This window comes from Neoarius graeffei, chromosome 2 (genome assembly GCF_027579695.1).
Source record: "Neoarius graeffei isolate fNeoGra1 chromosome 2, fNeoGra1.pri, whole genome shotgun sequence".
Classification (NCBI taxonomy): domain Eukaryota; kingdom Metazoa; phylum Chordata; class Actinopteri; order Siluriformes; family Ariidae; genus Neoarius; species Neoarius graeffei.
The window spans coordinates 67,013,056-67,035,933 of record NC_083570.1 but is presented as its reverse complement, the minus strand read 5'-3'; the positions used below and the strand labels follow the sequence as shown (position 1 = coordinate 67,035,933).

Here is a 22,878-nt window from a genome sequence, read left to right as displayed (position 1 = left end):
GTGTTGTTCGTCTGTACCGGACTTCAATATCCACTACAACCGTATGGACTTGCTGGACATTGGTTTCCAGCAGAAAATGACAGTTTGTAGCGATTTCCATCGCATGCACAACATTCCGGACGAGATAGTGAGACCAGCGGGGTCTCCGTGGATTGTTATCGGGTCTGGCCGGTGAAGGAGGCGGCGTCGGGAGCGGAAGCAAAAGCAAGGCTGCAGGCAGAGCCGGCCTGTTGACTAAGCTCAGAAAACAGCCACTCAAATCTCCACTGCCAAGCCTCTACCTCTCCAACGCCAGACGGACGATTTGGAATTACAGCTGGAATTACCTTATTCTATTCTATAATCGGCTGGTCAGTGCTATACTAGATACTACTGATATATCTAGTATCAGTACTAGTAATACTTAAGTGACTTACCCGTCCAATGAGGATTGTTATTTTCTTGTTTACAAGATGCCACATCTGAGGGCGGCTGCCAAATCCTGAATTTCTGTAAAGATAACTGTCCAGAGATTTATAAGCACGCAGTGCTTCACCACTGAACAGCGAGGGAAAGTTAATGAGGTAATTATACACGTCTGGGTATTCCACTTCTGGCAGTTCAATATCCACTGACACGGTCGTGAAAACTACATCCGGTAAGCGATAAGGGTCACTAATCTGTAGGTCGTTTATTTTAGACATGTATCTAATTATCTGTTCATTAGAAAAATGAGCCGTGTAGTCCGTCGGTTGAAATTGATCCATTTTGTATACGAGTGCAGCAGTATTCAGCTGTGTTTTTTACCGACAAGATGGCGGCTGTTTACATTCCGGTCACGTGACTGCAAGATCTCTGTTGAAGCATTACAGCTGTTGTTTCAGCTATGCTATGGTGTGGAGGTACATATAATATTCATACCATACAGGAAATTAAAACTGGTAGAACAGATAGGGTTGGCAGTATGCCCAGTTGTTTTTTTTTTTTTTTTTTTAATATATAAAAAAAGTTTGAGCTTGTCTTTTGGCTGTACAAATTTAATGTAAACAGAAAATTTGTTTTCCTATTCTGGATGGACCATTTTTGTGAGCCACTAAATTCAGTTTGTGATTTACAGCTGGTCCTTTTTCCATTATATGAGTGATTCCACGCTTATGGGTACTGAAATGGGGACATGAACTTTATTTTTAAAAATTCACCTAAAACCATTTCTTTTTTTTACCATCAGGTCACAAAACATGTAATCTTTAATGAATGATATGTTAAAAGATAACTTTAATTTTCTGAGATGTAATAACACATTTATATGCCAAAGTCAGAACGTAACAGAAGTGTTGTGGACATGTATATTCTCAATTTTAACAATGTAGAATTACTTTTTGAAACTTAGGAAGGTGATGTTTTAGCAAATATAATTAATAAACATGTGTAGTAGAATAAACATACACATTCTTTCAATAAGATTAACATGGTATATAGCTAGATTGTAATTAATTTGTAACAGACGCGAGATGGACAATCGTAACAGAAGTAATGTAACAGACATCATTTTGGAACTCATAGGCTTGACTTTGGCATATAAATGTTTTTATTACATCTCAGAAAATTAAAGTTATCTTTTAACATATTCATTCATTAAAGATTACATGTTTTGTGACCTGATGGTAAAAAAAGAAATGGTTTTAGGTGAATAAGTTCATGTCCCCATTTCAGTACCCATAAGCGTGGAATCACTCATATTTTAGTGTGAAATACAATAGTCAGTAAGAGGTTGGTAGTGGGATTGTAAGTGTGCCAGCTCCTGGACTAGGCTGTTATGTCTTTTTATATATTTGTTATTGTCTTGAACATGATGTATTGTGCCTGATATAAGGTCTGTCTTTATTGTGGGTTACTAAGCATGTTTCACAACGTTCCAATTATTAGATTATTCCAGGTACGTAGTTCCTTATTTTTACATCAACTGACCAGATTTTTGAGACACCAAAACAGTTGTTAAATAATAATGACAGTCTGTTAGATGTGAGAACATGGTTGGTAAAAAGTTTAATAAGATTATAATGTGAAAAAAAATCAAATCAAGTAGTAGTTCTATTCTTATCAGATGAAGGAAATGTAAATTACTTGAACAGTTAAGAGGGTTTTCTTAGATCTTCATGACACTCCTCCACATGCAGTGTGTGTGAGAGAGAGGGGGAGTGTGCGTGCGTGCGTGTTCAGATGTGCCCATGGTAGCATCTTTTTATGATGTAGGTGTTATGGGAAAGAGTTTTTTGGTATGTGAAGGTGTGAGAGATTGTCCTCTCTCTAGCATTCAGAGAGAGAACAATAGCTGTGTATGAACACGTATCCTGGGCACTGTAGCATAGCTGCCCACTGCTCTGTGTATGTGTGTTTGTGTACGTGCACTGGTGTTTCATTGCTTCAGATGGGTGAAATGCAGAGGAGGAATTTTACTGTGCTTGAGTGTACATGTGACAAAGGCTTCTTAAAACATGAAGCTCCTCCAAATCTGTGCCTGCATCTTTTATTGAAAGGGAAAACAGGATTTACTTCACAATCTAACATTGTTTAATATGTTTAACCCTGTACATTTGTGCTTAGCAAGTGAAGTTAGTTTGACTTTCTCTTGACTCTCCTTGAAGTTATTGGGAATGTTTTGTAACACTTTTTTTTTTTTTTTTTAAAGTGTTTGGAAGTGAAATGTCTAGAACCCATCAGAATGGAAACACCCTGGCTTGGAACAATGCTATATTTGTGATAAACAATAAAACATGACTGGGTGGTTTCAGTGAGTCATTTCCACCCCAGGTGTCTTTGTACCACAGTACTGTTGAATTCTTCTTAACTGTGATTGGACAGAAGTTGCTGTTTTGTGGTGGGGGGTGAAAAGAACTAGACTGCATTTCCGCAGAGAAAATGCAGTGTGCTTGCTGAGCTGCAGCAGAACAGCTATCGTGCCAGCATGCTAACAATTAGCATGCTAACAGTTAGCATACTAACATCTCATCTCATTATCTCTAGCCGCTTTATCCTGTTCTACAGGGTCGCAGGCAAGCTGGAGCCTATCCCAGCTGACTACGGGCGAAAGGCGGGGTACACCCTGGACAAGTCGCCAGGTCATCACAGGGCTGACACATAGACACAGACAACCATTCACACTCACATTCACACCTACAGTCAATTTAGAGTCACCAGTTAACCTAACCTGCATGTCTTTGGACTGTGGGGGAAACCGGAGCACCCGGAGGAAACCCATGCGGACACGGGGAGAACATGCAAACTCCGCACAGAAAGGCCCTCGCCGGCCACGGGGCTCGAACCCGGACCTTCTTGCTGTGAGGTGACAGCGCTAACCACTACACCACCGTGCCGCCCAGCATACTAACATGTTAACAGCATACTAACGTTAAAAGCTAGCATGTTAACATGCTAATAGATAACATGCTAACAGCTAGCATTCTAACATGCTAATGATTAACATGCTATTTGTTAAAATTCTAACACTTTAAGGCTAATATGCTGACAGCTATCATGTTAACAGCTAACATGCTAATGACTAGTATGTTAACTTTTAGCATGCTAACATGCTCAGGCGAACTTGCTAACAGCAAACATGCGAACTCTGCATGCTACCATGCTAATCCTAACATGTTAACAGCTCTCATGATAACATGCTAATGGTGAACATGCTAACAACTCGCGAGCTAACAGCAGGCATGATATCGTAATGGGTAACATGTTAACAGCTAGCATGGTAACACGTGAATGCTTATATGCTAATTGCTATCGTGTGTGCGTAAGTATTCCTAATAAAGTGGCCATTGAGTTGAAGTTGATTTGCTGTCAAAGTCTCAAATGAGCAGATCCTTGCCAAATGCATCATCACCTATGGGGGAAGGGAGGAATGACTCAGTCAAGCTTCCACTGATTAGTGGCAAAATGGAGAAAAAATGGATGGATGAAAGGCAAGACAAAGACGAGTGCGGGTCAGAACCGATATCATGTGTGTGATGGGTGATTTGGCCTGAGGTGCCGTATGACGTTTGGTGGATGTGTGGTGAAGTGTTACTGAGCAAAACTCCATTCATTTGAATGGGGCCAAAAATCAATGGAAGCCTGTGGAGGTAAAAAGAGATGTGTGAAAACCAAGGAAAAGACGAGTGCAGGTCTCAGATGAGGGGATGGAGCTGTGTGGGGACTTGGCCTGAGGCATCAAGTGAAGTTTCTTGAAGCTTGGTCACTTGGTTAAAAAACTTGATGGAGACTGAAAGTTTTTCTCCTGAAACACCATTCATTTTCAATGGGGCCAAAAATCAATGCAAACCTATGGAGGAAAAGGGATGAGCAAAAAGAAAGGAAAAATATGAGTGCAGGTCAGAACCGATTGCATGTATGTGTCGGGGGAGCTGGCCTGAAGTATCACATGAGGTTTGGTGCATCTGCGATGGAGCGTGTCCAAGTAGGATGATTCGATTCATCGCTCCAAAGTTCTACCCATTCATTTCAATGGCACGGAATTTTGCCGAAAAACGGGAATACCAAATGAACGACAAGGGGTAGTGCAACCATTTTAACAAGCACGCCATTCCAGATCGGGCCCTACGTTTCAGCGTTGGAACGGTGTCTCTATCTCGAAAGCCCTAGGAGGAGTAGTGGATCCAAAAAACGGGTGAAATGGAATAAAACTTAAGAAGCAAGCACACTAATTAGACATTAGCTGTTCCTGTTTTTCATCTTAACCTGGAAAGGTGTGTGTGTGTGTGTGTGAGATATAATTTTTTAATGGGCAAATGGGGGAAAGGTTATAGGTAGGAAAAACCAAAGCACTGGAACTGTAAGTAAAGTTATAATCTAGCCTCAACGCCAGGCACTGCCTGATTTGCCTGACCAAGACGCTCGGGCAGAAATATTTTAGCAAGTTAGGCCTGTTTGGGCACACCTACGGTCGGCTTCTTTAAGCACAAAAATTATTTTCAAGCGAGTACATTACAAAAAACAAGACATATTAACCAGCTTCCTCACCTCCCTTTTGGTCGCCATTTTGTTTTTTTCTTCCCGATTTGTGATGGCGATTCTGATGTGCGCCTGAAGCGAGCCAATTTGCATGCGTGTTCTTAAAGTGGTGCATGTAGTATTTATCATCCCCCATCAAGTAGTATCTGTGAGCAGGGATTCTCAGCAGTCAAAAGAATCAAAAGTGACCTGGAGATCCTCGCTCACAACTTCCTAGCTTAACAACCTTCTTGCAGTTTTTCTACACAGTGTTTCCCAATCACTGGGCCGTGGCCCAGCGCCATCTAGTGGACTGGGAAGTTTTTTCAAGTTTGAGGCCAAATACTAAATAGTTCAGGACGTCGTCGTGTCCCAAATCCGGTAGTTAGTTTGCTGAACACTTCAAGTGGAATAAATACATTTGTGGGCAAATTAAGATGAATGAGCCTTTATTTTGTCACATTCCTCCTTGACATTTGACCGTCACGCGTACACACAAGTTTGTGGGTAAATTCTATGGATCTGTGATGATGCCTGCTGGAAGAGAAGAGCAAGGAGGATTGGGAATCGAGCGGCTGTCGTTTTGTTTACACCCAATACCAAAACTTGTAGCATCCTAGCAAAGACGTGTACAAAAAGCCCAGAAACTCCTCCTTATCCATGCAAAAATGATACAGGATTTATCTTGTTGTGTCCTGATCACCCCAGAACCCAGCCACATTTTAAATAAATAAATGAACAAATTGTACGCCTCCATGCTCTTCCAGATTTTCATCTGTGTGTCCGTGTAGAACCAGGCCATCCTTAAAAAAAAAAAATTCCGTTTCCTGTCCACCGGGTGAGCAAAAAAATTTTCGGGAGGGAGGGATTTTATATATATATATATATATATATATATATATATATATATATATATATATATATATATATATATAAAATCTCCTTCTCACCCCCGGCGGGGGGGTGGTATCCATGTCATCCTCAAGCTCGGGTCCTCTACCAGAGGCCTGGGAGTTTGAGGGTTCTGCGCAGTATCTTCGATGTTCCTAGGACTGCGCTCTTCTGGACTGAGGCTTCAGATGTTGTTCCTGGGATTTGCTGGAGCCACTGTCCCAGTTTGGGGGTTACTGCCCCAAGTGCCCCCACTACCACGGGGACCACGCAACCCTTGACCTTCCACATCCGTTCCAGCTGCTTTTTCAACCCTTGATACTTCTCAAGTTTCTCATGTTCCTTCTTCCTGATGTTGGCGTCAGCTGGGATCGCCACATCTATCACCACCACCCTCTTCTGCTCTTTGTCCACCACCACTATGTCCGGTTGGTTAGCCAGGATCTGTTTGTCAGTCTGGAAGCTGAAGTCCCACAGAATCTTGGCCCTGTTGTTCTCAGCCACCTTCTGTGGTATGGCCCATTGGGACTTGGGTATTTCTATTCCATACTGGTTGCAGATGTTCCTGTATACTATCCCAGCCACTTGGTTGTGCCTCTCCATGTACGCTGATCCAGCTAGCATCTTACACCCTGCTACTATGTGCTGGACTGTTTCAGGGGCTTCTTTGCACAGTCTGCATCTTGGGTCTGATCTACTCTGGTAGATCCTGGCCTCTATGGCTCTTGTGCTTATGGCCTGTTCTTGTGCTGCCATGATTAGTGCCTCTGTGCTGTCTGTCAGTCCTGCATTATCCAGCCACTGGTAGGATTTCTTGATATCAGCCACTTCCTCTATCTGACGGTGGTACATGCCATGTAGGGGTTTGTCTCTCCAGGTTGTCTGTTCCTCCTCCTCCTCTGCACTCTCTTCAGGGTTCTGCTGCCTGAGACATTCACTTGGCAGTTCATCCTTTGGGGCCATCTTTCTGATGTATTCTCGGATTTTCGATGTTTCATCCTGGACCGTGGTCTTGACGCTCACTAGCCCTCGGCCTCCCTCTTTCCGCTTAGTGTATAGTCTCAGCGTGCTGGACTTGGGGTGGAACCCTCCATGCATGGTGAGGAGCTTTCTAGTCTTGATATCTGTGGCTTCTATCTCCTCCTTTGGCCAGTTTATGATACCAGCGGGGTATCTGATGACTGGTAGTGCGTACATGTTGATGGCTCGGACCTTGTTTTTACCATTCAGCTGACTTTTCAGGACCTGCCTTACTCTCTGGAGGTATTTGGCTGTGGTTGACTTCCTTGTGGCCTCTTCATGGTTTCCATTAGCCTGTGGGATGCCAAGGTACTTGTAGCTGTCTTGGATATCACCTATGTTGCCCTCTGGTAGGTCAATCCCTTCAGTCCGGATCATCTTGCCTCTCTTTGAGACCATCCGGCCACACTTGTCCAATCCGAATGACATCCCTATGTCATCGCTGTAGAGCCGGGTGGTGTGGATCAGCGAGTCTATTTCTCGCTCGTTCCTGGCATACAGCTTGATGTCATCCATGTAGAGCAGGTGGCTGATTATTGCCCCACTACGGAATCGGTACCCGTAGCCGCTCTTCGTGATGATCTGACTGAGGGGGTTCAGGCCTATGCAGAACAGCAGTGGTGATAGCGCATCTCCTTGGTATATGCCGCACTTGATGTTGACTTGGGCAATGGGTTTTGAGTTGGCCTCTAGGGTTGTCTTCCACATTTCCATTGAGTTCTGTATGAAGGTCCTTAGGTTCCTGTTGATCTTGTACAGTTCCAGACATTCCAGTATCCATGTGTGTGGCATTGAGTCGTAGGCTTTCTTGTAGTCAATCCAGGCAGTGCACAGGTTGGTCTGTCTCTTCTTACAGTCTCGGGTGACTGTTCTATCGGCCAGTAGCTGGTGCTTGGCTCCTCTGGTGTTACTGCCAATTCCTTTCTGTGCCTCGCTCATGTATTGAGCCACATGCTTACTCATTTTTGCCGCAATGATGCCTGACAGGGCCTTCCATGTTGTGCAGAGACAGGTAATTGGCCGGTAGTTGGATGGGATGGGTCCCTTCTGGGGGTCCTTCATGATTAGGACTGTCCTGCCTTGGGTTAGCCATTCTGGGTGGGTTCCATCCCTCAGCAGCTGGTTCATCTGTGCTGCTAGGCGTTCATGGAGTGCAGTTAGCTTCTTCAGCCAGTACGTATGGATCATATCGGGGTCTGGTGCTGTCCAGCTCTTCATCTTTGACACTCTTTCTTGGACGTCTGCCATTGAGATGGTTACTAGTTCTTGTTCTGGGAGGTTGCTGTGGTCAGCTCTTAGGTCCACTAACCATTGGGCATCGGTGTTGTGTGATGCCTTTCTTTCCCATATGTCTTTCCAGTATTTTTCCACCTCAGCTCTTGGTGGGTCTGACCGGTTGTTGTTCCCCTGCCATTGAGAGTACACCTTGGCTGGTTCAGTGGAGAACAGCTTGTTTATTCTCCTGGCCTCTCCTTCCTTGGTGTATCTCCTCAACCGGGTGGCCAGAGCTGTTAGTCGCTGTTTGGCAGTTTCGAGTGCCTCTGGTATGGAGAGTGAGTTGTACTTCCTGGGCGCCCCTTTATTCACCATGTTCCCTTTCTGTAGTTCAGCTAGCTGGCTAACTTCTCTCCTTGCTGCCTTTATCTTGGCCTCTAATCGTCTCTTCCATGGTGGATACTGTTTATGTCCCGAGCCCACCTTGTGTCCAAGCATCTCCATGATTACTGTTGCTGTACTGTGTATCAGCTTGTTGGTCTCAGTGATGGTTCTTGTTGGAGATTGTCTTCAGAGCAGCATTCACATCTACTAGTAGATCTTCTGAAGGTACTTGGCAACTCACCTTCGGTATTTGTCGGGGGCTCCAGGTTTCCAGTTGGGTCACGATCTTCCTTCTCAGGTCAGCAGCTCTTGTGTTGAGGCTGTTAGCTGTTGGGGCTTGGTACCCAATCTCTGGTTGTGGGGATGATGACATCTCCCCGCTGACCTGTCTTCCTGGCTCCCCCTTGCCGTAGCATCGTTGTTGTATTTCATTAATCTCTAGTTGTGATAGCAGATTTCGATTATGGATGTTGGAACACTGGGCTAATAGCTGTTTCTTTGTTAGCCTTGATTGTGGGTTTCGAAGTATCCAATGGTCCCACATTCTCTGCATGTATCCCCTCTCTCTGGGATTGCTTGTATAGTAGCGTTCCAGCAAATCCGTATTTTCTGTCCTCGTCCATCGATGTCTTGTTCCAGTAGCCCATTTCTCATCAGTTTGCCCTGGTTCCCTAGCAACTGACGCAGACCTTGTTGACCCGGGTATTTATTTATATATATATATATATATATATATATATATATATATATATATATATATATATATATATATATATATATAAAATGGATGGATAAGAAATCGCAGTGATGTTTGCTTTTTCTTTCAGTACTTTTTTTATTACAAAAGCAGACACATTTAATAAAATGACAGTTTAATCAACTGAAACTTGTACAAAAACTTTAAGTTAGCATTTTAAATGCTGACTGCAGCATTTGCAAAACTTTTACACTATTAAAATGATCACTGAATGATTTGTTTTTCTGAATCTTTACTATTTTGTTGTTCGCTAGAATACCATTTTGCAATTTCACACTTAAGCAAATGTTTGAAAACTCCGGATCTCCTTCCTTCATGGTGGCTGCCATTTTTTTGTGCTGCACGGCGCATGCGCAGAGCTGATTCGATTCTATATTCTGTGCAGAATGCGTAAATGTCAAGTTCGATTTTAGATTTACGAACCCGAAAAAAATGTTGAAAAACCGGCGTTAAAAAAAAAATTTCAACCGCACAAATGGCACTCACCTGGCCGGTGGACCGGAAACAGAACGTTTTTAATAATGGCCCCATGTCTGCAGCACCAGGTAGTTTGAGATGTCGAGGAACTCAACAGATGGATAATTTTCCAATTCTTAATGAATGAATAACTTTTTATTTAAACACAATAAGTTGATCAGCAGAGCTGGTGGGGTTGTGCATGTACAAATACAAAAGACTAAAAATAAACAACCTTTTGGAAAAAAAATTAAAATCTGTTGATCTTCACATTTAAGTTAATTAATAGTATGTATAACTATTGTCATTGTATTTAGTTACGGCTACAATATGATAAAATTTATTCTACTAATGTCAACAAATAATGTTAGCTAGTAAATTTTTCTTTCACAGGAAAAATCCTTCTTTGTTAGCGTGTAAGGATCTATCCCATTGAGTGGCTTCTATATCCACTTCTTTTGAGTATAGACCCTTTTCAGTCACATGACCTTCGTAAACGCGACCACCATTTTGGACATGTAGCGGACTTCGGCTCGAATTGGTTTGAATGCGAGGAAGGCGACAAATGGAGAACATACAAGAAAAAGGAGCGAGATGCAGAAAACACCTTCGCTATCCAGCGACGTAGGGCATTTACAGGGCGAGCAGTGGGAGAGGTATTTTCAAAAATTGAGGTTAGCAGGCTTAGAGAGCGACGTTTACCTGCTTCCGCCTGGATTGTTTACAGACGTACAGAAATAACGGTTTATGGCACAGACCCTTTCGGTTCTCGCTCATCTAGCTGCTACAATGACTGCTTAGACTGCAACAATAATACCTAACACACATTTAAGTATCCGTCGTAAAGACGTGAAACTCGTCGAGTGACGAGTGTGTTCATTGATAAGCTAACACAATCTAAAAGTAGACATACCATCACAGTGCCCTGGCGCTGTGTACAGTTTACCTTCTATGGTTTGTGCACTCACTATTTGCCATTACTTTCTCCAACCGTTGTTACAGGGAACGGCCTGGATTTAAGAGACAAATACATGTTCCTCTTGTTTTGAACACTTATTTGTAGGCAGTGCTTAATTTGTAAAGTGGGAGGTCCCAGAGCGCAGAGGATGAGCAGCTCCGGTGCGGGGAAAAAAGGGGGGGGGGGTGCGGCGCTACGCTTCTGGGCATGTTTTGTAATAACACTGCAAATTAAGTTCATCTGCAGATATTTTGTGGATGTCGTTTCATGAGAGAAATCACCAAGACAGATATCAAAATCAGACATTAACACTAAATAAACTTTCATTTTTTTATTTAATTATTTTGGGGGTTTTTTTTGGTTACATAGTCAAGAGGTGTCGGATCACCGGATCCAGTGTAAATAGCTGCCGGAGCCAACGCCCGAGGTTCTGGAGCGCGCTCCGGCTTGCTCCCCCTCAAATTAAGCGCTGTTTGTAGGACACTGCCTCTGATCTGTCCTACAGTCTACCAACAGCAAAGGAACACAACGCTAGCTAATGTCGTTAGCTAATAGCTACTACAGAAGAACAGAGGTTACAATGGGTTATTTTAGCCTATTTGGTTACACACTCGCCGCCACAGAATGTTAACAGCAATGTAATGCCTTTTCTGGCTAATTTTATTCGTCTTACCTCCAACAAAGTGGTCACTGCACAAGCGCTGGTATGCCGAGGGCTGCCAATCTTTCCTGTTTATGGCCGCTATCCATCTTCTCCGTCGGTCAGCATCTACCGGGATCCGATAAAATGATAACCCTTGCCTTGTTTGTTGATGGTTACTACATCCAGGTGCACAACAATATAGTGGCATGATGGAAGTCTTGCTGAAAATAAACACTTTCTTTGCTGCCATTCCTTAGTGCTGGCTGTGGTAAACTACTGGTAGTACATGTCCAAAATGGCGGCCGCGTTTGTCGTGACGTCACGTGAAAAGGGTCCATACTACTTTGGTTTTAATAACTTGCTTGCTTTCTGAACACAAACATGGCAATAAGTTTTTGTGTTAATGGACCAGACTCCACTTTTGGATCATTAATCCCTTTTGACTGAGAATGCCCTGCATGCATGGTTTATATTGACTTCTGGCACATTCATACAGTTTTAAATACAATACCTACAATTAAAAACAGTTTATCACGTTTATTTAATTCCTGGGCTCCCATCTGTAACAGGGAGTGATGTTGCATCCCATTAATACACTTTGCAATAGATTATTAGATTCTAATACAATAGATGAGCCAAAATAATTGGGGATCTTTTTTAATGGGCCCCTGACTCTTTACAAGTATGAATAGGTAGGCCTCAAAGCAGAAAAGGTTGAGAACCCCTGCTCTACAGGGCCCGGATCTTGATGCATATAACGCTGAGAAGCAGTCCACCTATGTTGGGGGGGGACTGTGTGAATGGCGCCCACAATTTGCAGAGGCTGTACAGGAAGCTGATTTAGATGAGGAGGACAGGTTGTTTAATTTCCTCCTAAATGCAATGGGAGACTGAATGATAAGACCGTACTGTAGTATAGACTCCTGTTTGTATAATGTTTTTAGTTTTATAATTCATCTTTGCAATATTGCTAGTCATTGTTATAGGCAAAACAAAGTGTGTTTTGTGTCCTAAACTCTCTATATAAAAAGACAAATTATGTACTAGTACCGTACTAGAGCATGACACGGGAGTGGATTTTCGCTCCCAGAGAAAAAAATCCCATCCCGTCCTAATCCCGTGGCGGAGTAAAAAGACAAATCCCATCCTGTCCCACTCCTGTAGAATGATTCCCAATCCCATCCCGCTCCCACTCAAAATGACTCCCACTCCCATCCCACTCCCATTTTTTTTTAAATAAGTTAAGTCATTCAGACAGTTAATGGTTTGTTTTTAGATGTTTTTCATCCAGTTTCATCAGTTTATCATGGGTGTAATCCATGGTTACATATCCAAACAAAAATAGGCAGCCGTGGGCTAGGGAGTTGGTCTTTAGATCAGAGGGTTGCTGGTTCAAATCCTGCCCTTACCATGGCTTAAGTGCCCTTGAGCAAAGCACTTAACCCCACATTGCTCCAGGTTGTAATCAATACCCTGTAGTAACTAAGTTGCTTTGGATAAAAAAAGCATCAGCTTAGTGTAATGTAATAATGCAATGTAAATGCCTGTAGTCGTTTGAGATGGAGGCCAGTTAAACCAACACAGTACATTGGTCACACCATATCTATTTATGTCCATCTTAATTAAATTAATCCCAACATGTTGCAAAAATGTAGCATTTTTATTTGGTTCCCTTAAAGCATTAACATTGAAGTACCAATCTTAGATTGGTGTAATAAAAAAGTGCAAAGTGACAACTTTTTGCCCAATGAATTCTAACGTGTGAACCTAAAGAATCACATCACTTTGATCAGGTTTGCAAAATGTGTATTTTTTTTATTTCTTTCAGTCAATTTCATATAGATTTTTAACCATTTTTAAGACACTGGTTGTTACATCTAGGATAGGTCACAAACAAAAAATAAGCGCCCATCACTATTGATATGTTGTCCTGCCCTTTAGTGTCTGTCTACGCATAGGATAACTGAGAAACTTCCTTTTTATGAACAGGGCATGTGAAGAAATTGACGAAACTGAATTTGACTTTGCCCCTGAAAACATCAAATGGTACAACCACAACAAAAGTAAAAAAAAAAAATATATAGATAGATAGATAGATAGATAGATAGATAGATATAGCTATAGCACATTATGTACAGGGTGTCCCAAAAAATGTATACACACCTTTTTAAATCATTGTAAAGTAGGTGTTTAGAATGTACAGACCTTAATTTAGTATTTTGTCATCACTTATTCTCAAAAACTGACATTCAGTCTGGTCAAGGCACTGCTGAGTACGTGAAATCACAATTCTCTTGGAATTACTGCACTGAACTTCAGTGACTCTTGCAGGTCTCATAAACTTTAAACATCAGTTTGAGAATAGGTGGTGACAAAACAATAAAATGATGTCTGTAAATTAAACTTTGAATATTATGTACATTTTATTAAAGACCAACATTACAGTGATTTAAAGTGTGTATGCATTTTTTTCCGAACACCCTGTATTTACTATACAGTGTGCAAGTGTATGTGTGAAAAACTGTTCCTTAATGCCATTACATGTTGCTGTGAAGAAACAGAAGTGCATTAACATTCTCTGGGTCAAGGGAGGTACGCCTTGTACCTACGAGTTGTACTGAGGTGTCTTTGTTTTTCACCTTACTTTGCAGGTCACTCTTCATTTTTTCTCCATTGCATCAGAGACCGACTTTGGTTGCATCTCGTGTTCATTTGATTTCTTGCCGCCTTTACAGCATGCAAGTTCCGGTAGCGGAAGTCAAAGCATTGTTGGAAGTGTAGTCCTTTAGACTGTTTTTGGTTCGTTGAAAGAGGACTGTAAAAACGACATGTCCGCTCCCGTTGATTTATATTCCCGTCCCATCCCAATCACAGGATGAATAAAATTTTGATTCCCATCCCGTGGGAATCCCACGGGATTCACGTGACCCGCGGGAATTCCCGACAAATGTCATGCTCTATACCGTACGTAAGTCTTACATATATATCGATTTTATGTTTCATGTTTTCAGGGCTTGTCTTGTTCTGTTGCAGAAATATTGTTTTTAAAAATAAACTTAAAAAAAAACCATACTTTTCTCTAAATAATTCGGTTATACCCCTAGAAAACATCAGTATTGCCTTGAACCATGTACTTAAACTTGCTGAAATACCGCAAAATTTTGGGCAAAAGGAAATTTAAGGGGGGGGGGGGCAAAAAAATTTGAGGCCATTTATCCTGCAGGGGAAAAAGGTGTCAAAAGTTAACATTGAGGCCTGATAATGATAGAAAACTGTAGATAAGCGGCAAAGCATAGTGGTAGAAAAATGTGGTTAAAATCATGGAAAATAAGTTACAATGGAATGGAAAATAGGGAACATTCACCAGTGGGAGGTATTGAAGGATGAAGAAACCAGTGTTTTCCCCAGAAAAAAATTAAAGTCCTAAATTCTGGCATGATAATACACAGACAATTGAGCGCCAACAGCGCAAAGCGAAACTAGGGGGTCTGGGGGCACCCCCCCCCCCCCCCCCCCCCCCCCCCCAAATTTTTTGAAAATAGATGCTCTCAGGTGCATTTTCAGGGTCTCTGAGAGGTTTTAGATACATGATTATAGGATAGATTTTACCAGTGTTTCAATTATTTCTGACCTAAACAGTATTAACGTATACACATTTGAAATTTCACCTTAAAGTTCAGAATGCAAGTTAAACTGTTTTGTTATAGATTACTGAGGTATATGATAGATTTTCAGTCTATGGGGATCCCTTAATTATCTATGATCAAGTCGTGTTGTAACAAAAATGTGTATGAAAATATGAACAGTGGTTTGCTCCATCTTATGCAATCCAATGAAGAGAATCGATCATCATGACCTCCTGTTGATCACAAAGGGATCTGAACCTCAGAACTGCCACCTTAAAATAAGTTGCTGTATTACTATAACTGTAATGATTTAGAATGTTTCTGATGCAATTACCGTAATATATGTGTAACTAAGATGCACTGAAAAGTAAGACAACTGCATATTATAAAGTTTAAATTTTGGCACTTTATTAAATGGACTAGATTAAGATCAAAACATATTTAAAGGAAAAGAAAACTTAATTCATTTAAGTTTGCAGGAAGATTATGTACTTAACACATTCATGAAGAGAATTTAAGTGTCAAATGTAGCATAATTTCAAATAATAACGATAAGCATATTTGGCAGTGTGACGTCACCGTGAGCCTTTAACAAAAGAATAATCCGGAGCCGCCTTTTGTTAAATGGATCCCAGTGACTTCACGCTGCCAAAAATGCTTATGATGATTATTTGAAATTATGCTATATTTGACACATTTGGACAACTTCACTTTGTGAGTGTTTATAAATACATAATCTTTCTGCAAACCCAAACTAATGAATGAAGTTTTCTACTCCTTTAAAGCAGATTAATTCTCCTTGGCTTTTGCTTGGCCCAATGTTGGCCAACCCTCTCATAGTCCATCTCGCTGTCATCCATGCTGATGTGGATCAGATTGTCCAGCGAGTCTTCTCCTAGCTGCTTAAAATCAGTCGGCTTTGTCCGTCTGGTGGGGGACAACATCGGCAGCCAGTGAGATCACTTATAATGAATTGGAAACTTCCGGGATGTCTGACGTTTTCTTTCGATATTTTTATTGGACGGTTTGAGCATGTGATCTTGACGTAGCCAATAGATTAGTTTGTTTACATCATACCGCGCGGACACATTACTTTGACAGAATCAACACGAACATTAGAAAAAAAGACCGCTTGTTTAACACACACATCAATCAATATGTAAATGGATCTGTTATTTGCTCTCCTATGTATCTAGTTACTTGTGGGTAGGAAATTTAATGTATCGGATTTTAACTAAAGCGACTAAGCGTATCGGCAGGCAGAGCAAGCATATTGGGCCCGATACACTAAAACGCTTTGGGGAAAACCATGAGAAACAAAGCAGGAGGGGTCACCAGAAATTGTATAAAAGGAGCAGTGGTCAGCTCAGTGATTTGGTCTACTTCTGATGAGTCTCAGTTGCTGATGCTCTGATAGAATCAGGTTCAGTTGACCTTCATTGTGGGATGAAACTCTCGGCTGTGATTTTTGTCTGAAATAAACTGCTGATTCTTGCTAGCAAGGACTCCAGATAAGTTCTTCGACTTTCTGAATCTGTTTTAGTAAATAATTCAGTTTAAACATTTTAAATTGTTTTACAAAAGAAGAATTAATTAACCTGATATAGTAAGAGATACAAGGACCAAAGGAGGTGACCCCATCCTGGGCTTTTTTTCCTGCCACAGTTTACTTTTCTATAACGGCACATTTCTGACAGTAGATGCTGCTGCAAAGCAAATTGCATATAATGCTGTTATCTAAAAAGCCAACTGTGTAATAGTTGATATGGTGAGGTTTTCTGTAAGACATTTATTTATGGAAGTATTTATTTTTGTGAGTTTTCAATTTATTTTTAACCCCCCTCCCCATCTAACTTCATGTTCCCTCTTTCAGCTTGCATCAGCACCATCCTTTTGATGTGAATCTGAATTAGAAAAGAATGCAACCAATGTATAGTTTCTAAACAATGGAAAAGGTTGGTGGCTCTGGAGATGGCACATCCAATCATCTAAGCCAAGCATCTAATAACATAACAGTACCTCTGGACACCATTACAAAGGACAAGGAAATCCATTCTTGTGAAGGAACAATGGCACTTGACTGGAAACAATCATTACCAAGTCTGCAAACCAGCAATGACCAGATTTTGGCACACTATCAACGTGATAATGACGCTTGCTTAAGGAAATCTACAGTGCCAATTCATAGACCGAGTGGACAGAGTAGAAATCATGGTTGTACAGTAGTGCTTCTTAGAGAAAACTATCCTCAACATGAATCGAAACATGTCCGTTCAAATGATGGACCATCAGAAACATCTGCCACAGGTGAGAAACACTTGCTTCACCAGTGCCCAATTCAGTTAAGTTCTTCATCCTGTGAACGCCAACATACATCTACCTCAATGACCACAAATATACCACAGCAGTCTATGCCACATATGATTGTTTTGAATTCTAATAATCTCCGTGGAAGCTGGAAGAACAATTTATACAAGGAGCAACAGCATGTAAAGATTACTCATCATTTGCCTAAGGATTCCACGTGTCAAGGCTTGTTCACTGATGTTGGATATTTTGGTGTTGTTTTAGCACAAGCTCAAACTGTCAAACTTTGTCAACGAAATGCTTGTATTCCTAAAGATACTGATCAGCAGAAGTATGCACCTCAGAAAGCTATTGCTGTTGTTACACCACTGACTCAACAGGCAGTGGCAGACGTTACATTTTCAAAGAACCTGACCAACATGAAGGAGGGAGGCCTTGAAACAAGATTTGCACCAAATAAGAATGACCAAACTTGCATTCCACATACTTTGCAATCAACACCAAATGAAAGTGGTGCGAAAATTTTGTATGATTCTATGTCACAACCAAAGGAAGAACGATCAAAATCAGTACTCGCCCCTGGAGTTTCTCATTATGAAAAGGATGATGGTCCTGCTGAAAATAATCAACTTCCTGGTCAGAGTGAAAGACTGTCTTCAGTCCCTCTTAGTGGGAGTATAGAGATGAAGGAGGTACAGCTGTGTCCCACTGACAATAACTCTAGTGCTAAATGTCTCAGTAAAGATAATGCTACAGTGAAGGGCAGAAATTCAGAGGAATCTAGAATGGATGCTAGAATGAATAAGTTGTCTACCATACCTGTAAATGAGTGGTCTCTTCAAAGGCTGCACACCTTGGTGATTGGCTTAGAGCAGATGCAAAAAAAGCAGCAGAGAAACATACCTTTTAACAATCTCTCTAGTGAGATTCTAAAGTTGTATTGGAACGGAGATTATCTCAAATTATGCAGTGCAGCAAAATCAAACCTTTATATCAACATCATGAAAGAAGCCAGACTTCACTGTGGAAAAGAAAATTCTGTAATACTTCAGGGAGTTTCAAGAGAGAGACTGAATGAAATTGCATCAAGTTTTCACATTTTAGAACATGGCGTTGCACCACCCAAGATGGTATACAGATCATCCTGGTTGAATCTCAGTGACGCACACTATGATATTGACAAGGAACATGAGTGTCTGTCATCCTTGATGACTTTGCACGGCAAATCTCAAATTGCTGATAAGGAACTGCCAATGAAAAAGATGGAAAACATGCAGAAGTCTACAAATGAGATGGTAAAAGCATCTAATAAGGCACTAAGTGGAGAAGTGAAACAGAGAAAACAATTACCAGCTGAACATCAAAAGAACTCCTCTAGTGTTGAAGGTGACAAAGTGATAAGAAAAGAGCCAGTGGTTATGGATGCTGAAAATACAAGTTCTGTCAAAGAGACAGAAGGACAGGATAGTATGACTGTGGAAAATGTGGTGATGAAGAAAACGCAATCTGAGAAACAAAATAAAACACAGGGTGAAAACGAGGCCCCTTTGCTTGTGTCCTTAAGTCGACAATCATCAGGTGTGAGTGATGGCTCTATAAAACCAGGAAATTTGTTCAAACTCCCCACCACAGACACGACTCCTGTGTTGGACAGAAATGGTTTTGCAAACTGTGTTTCTGTTGAGATGAGCATCCTTCCACCAGAGAAAGCTAGAAGATCATTTACTGGGGAGCCAGACAAAGTGGTAGATAACATCCAAAAAGATGCACAAATTTTGACAGAGCACAAGGATGAAGGCACTGTGGAATTATTTGACCAGGATAAAAAACACATGGACACTGAAATGAAATCGGATGAAAGGAGCAATGGAATTAAAATCAGTTGGCAATTGGAGAACTACTGTTGTCTCGCTAAATGGCTCCAAGTTTTGGGCTTTAGAAATGGAGGACGTTGTAAGTGTGAGCAAAAGGCTGAACTTGGTCATCATGCCGACACCTTGGGAAAAGGTGTGAAGGAGGCAAATGCAGTTAAGCACATGCATCCTTCCAACAAAGCTTGTAAGCTCACTGATACTGACATTGGCGTGCTAAGAGATAACAGGCAGGCAAAATGTAGACTTGAATACAGAAGCATACCTGGAAAAAAATCAGTTACCTCACATGCTGATGATGATGATGCCAGCATGGATGAGATTGAGATTGTGGATGTCATCACAAACTATGAAGATATACTTGAGATGTCCAATGCAATGTCTGAGCAGTTGACGGCAATGCCACTTCTAGCATGTACTTCACATGAGTCTACATCAGGCAGAAAACATTACAGAAATCACCACAAAGAGATCACAACGCCTGAGTTCAAAACAGGAGATACACTAATACGCCTTGCATTATTTGGCACTTCTCACCTGAGACAAAAGAAAAATATTTCTGGATTCACATCACTGGATAATGTGGATTGTCCCCCAGAAACACTTGATGTAAAAATAAGTTCTGGTTGGAATGAATACCTAAACACTACTAAAAGCCAGACTCCTAAACAAAAAGTTTGGAATTCCTGGAAGAAGACCCATGTGCCATCAAAGATGTCTACTAACAGAAAGTCAAAGAAGCTAAAACATGCAAAAGCACCAGAATCAAAAAATGATGCTGCAAATAACTCTTTGATAAATACAGCAGTGTTGGATCTGATTCCTACTTTGCTGTCACATGAAGATGATGTACAAACATGTCAATCTGAAGCAAAATGTGAAAATACATTCTCTCTTGCATCAGCTGACAATCGGAAAAATACAGCTCAAGCCAGGAAAAAAACCAGGAAAAACATCAGTTCTACCAGAAAGGATAAAATAAGAAAGCTGAAACAAAATAAAATTTTGACATCACTTAATCTCAACAAAAGGTGGAATTGCACAAATAATGGGCATAAACTAGTGAAGTCCTCTTTTGAGCCAGCTCAGGCTTTTGATAAAAGTAAATTAAACACAGGTTTAGCCTTAAATTTCAGAGTTCTGCCAGAGTCTTTCAACATATCAGATGGTAGTTCCTCCATGGAAGCCAGTCAGTCTGCAGGTGCAGATAGTGGTAAGTATTACATCTTTTTAAATATCCTTTATGCCTTCGGAAAGGCTTAGATATGGCTACTTACCCCTTTTTTCTTTTTTTTTTTTTTTTAAATACTAGGCACAAAGGTTAAAACTGTGATGCAAACCAAAAGGACATGGGGCATGTCAGGTTGATTTATTTTATTTATTTATTATTATTATTATTATTATTATTATTATTATTATTATTATTAAGCAGATTATAGTTGACCTGTCAAGTTTATATTTTATCCTGGTAGGTACTTGGTGTGACAGCCCCAGGAAGAAACGTTGCCTCAAATCTACCATTACCTTACCAAACACATCTGGGTCCAGCACATTCCAAGAATTCAAGAAGAAATATGAAGAAAAAAAGCAGAGAATTCATACCTAATTTTCTTTTAAAGTATATAAAAATAATACATCAGTGATGCTATCATAAACGTTTTGTTTATGCTTCTATACCTAGTATGTGTATTTAGCCAGTTAACTAAATGGAGCTGAGCCTTTCGATTTGTACAGGAAAATAACCACTTAAAATAGTAATGCAATCAAGTGAGAAATGTGACCTCATTTGAAGCTCCAGCGTTGATGAAACATTGTTTGAAAGGGAGACACTATTATATCTTCTGACCATAATGCTGCTTAAATATTAAATAGTATGTTTTTGCATTGTTTGTTCAAACAACTTTTTTTTAAAAATACCCCCCAAAATAAACATTTAAAAATAAATATCTGCGACCTCTGGATTTGTTGTTGCAATGCTGGAAGTGAGTTTGACTGTCCAAGGTTTCAGTCGAAACTCGCCTGCGACCCAATATTTCATCTTGAAAACTAAGTCAATGAAATGAGTGTTGAAGAAATTGTGCTTGGGTGCTTCCCATTTTCAGTGATCATCTTTGAGATGTCTTTACAGCTTGTTCTGATGATGATATAAAGCTGTGCAATGTCGGAGTAAAAAAAAAACATGAGGTCAAAGGAATTGTTGCTAGCTTTGTGAGACAGGACTGACTGAGGAAGGGTACCAAAAATATCCACAGCTTGAAGGTCATGAAAAACACACTGACTTATCATTAAAAGCCTGAGAAACTCCTTAGATTTGGCTGCCCAGCCAAGTGAGCAAACAGTGAAGACAGGCATTAGTCAATTAAGAACTAGAAAGTCACACTGTCAGAACTCCTGATGTCTTGTATTGACACTGTTGTGGAAACTCTCAAGAATAATCCAAGGTCAAAGAGTTTGCAGAAAAGTTTAGACTTTTGTTAAATCAATAACAGAAGCTGAGTTAGTCTGCAGAGTGATCTGATGCAATCACAAAGTTCTCGTTTTATAGTTTCAAAATAAGTTTATGGAAATAATCTCAATGGTTAACCTGTCATGTCCTACCTCTTCATTTTCTTTTGGGCAGTATATCTCATGCCTCTCATATTTTGTATCAACCAGGCCAAATTTTCCAGTATGAATGGTCATTTCAGGAAGAATCAAAATATATGATTCAAAATGACTGGAGTCAAATCAGCTTAAAGATTGATACAGGCTACAGGTGCAAACAAGCACGTCACTCGATAGGATACAATAGTGGCCTTGGCCAGACTGCCACAGCATAGGATAAAAAAAAAATGCATAATGCAGCTGTGGAGCTTGTGTTGTAACAATACCCAATTCAGAGTGACTTGATAAAATGTGTTACATTAGCGTGCAAAACACTCTGGCACATTAATCGCATGATTCAGAATGAACAATTGCTTGATTCAACATGGCCTTGGCTAGCTCATTATAACATAATGCTGTAGGTGCTGGAGTTAGAATAATACGCTTTTGGAATAAGCCTCTGATTTAGCAGAAAACAACCTTTCAGTATAAGCAATCTCAATGTCTTTTTTACTTTTTTTTACTGTAATTATGATAATTCATAAATAAATTTATTACTTTTAATAGAATCAACTTCCTGTCAAGTACGCTAGAGAGGCGGCTGTATGTGCAGAAGTGTTTATTTTAATAATAAAGTGTGATCTATACATAAAGTGCATGAAACTTGCACAAAAGCAAACAGTCCAAATTGTCAGGCAAGGTCATAAACAAGAAAACAGGCAAAGGGTCAGTCGAGGCACAAACAGTATGTCAGAGGTAGAACGAGAACTAGAAACAGGAACATGAGTCAAGAAACCAGGAACACCACAAACATGGGAAGAAAGGCTCGGTAATGCGCACTGAACGTGGTGTAATACTTCACATCGCCTTAGCATCAGCGCAGTCCTTAAATAGCCCAATACTTGGCTCACTAATTGAGAACAGGTACGCCTTGTTCACAGCATGCATGCTGGAGCTCACTCGGCACGCGTGCAGCCCGAGGTACGCCTTTTGATGCACGTGCCACAGCGCGCAGGACTTGCAGAACCCCCTCCCAAAGTGCTCCCTCCGGGAGAGAAAATCCATCGTACTGGGCCCCAGTGGGGGTTCAGGCTCTGGACACGACTTGGGTTCTTGGCTAGGAGTAGGCTTGACCTTGGGACTTGACATGGATTCTGGACTGGATTCGAGCTCTGAAGATGATGTGGGCTCTG

The 22,878-nt window shown here is 40.8% G+C and overlaps 1 protein-coding gene across 1 annotated transcript in view; it reads left to right on the top strand.

Annotated features, from left to right (window-relative positions):
- The window catches only part of si:ch211-106e7.2 (uncharacterized), a 38,964-nt gene extending 17,918 nt beyond the window's left edge, over positions 1-21,046 (top strand). The window contains exons 2-4 of the mRNA XM_060914750.1: positions 16,798-20,315; positions 20,415-20,465; positions 20,575-21,046. Of these exons, the coding sequence (XP_060770733.1) occupies positions 16,871-20,315; positions 20,415-20,465; positions 20,575-20,708 (3,630 nt within the window). The 5' untranslated portion in view covers positions 16,798-16,870 and the 3' untranslated portion in view covers positions 20,709-21,046. The remainder of the gene's footprint in view (positions 1-16,797; positions 20,316-20,414; positions 20,466-20,574) is intronic.
- The last annotated feature ends 1,832 nt before the right edge of the window (positions 21,047-22,878 follow it).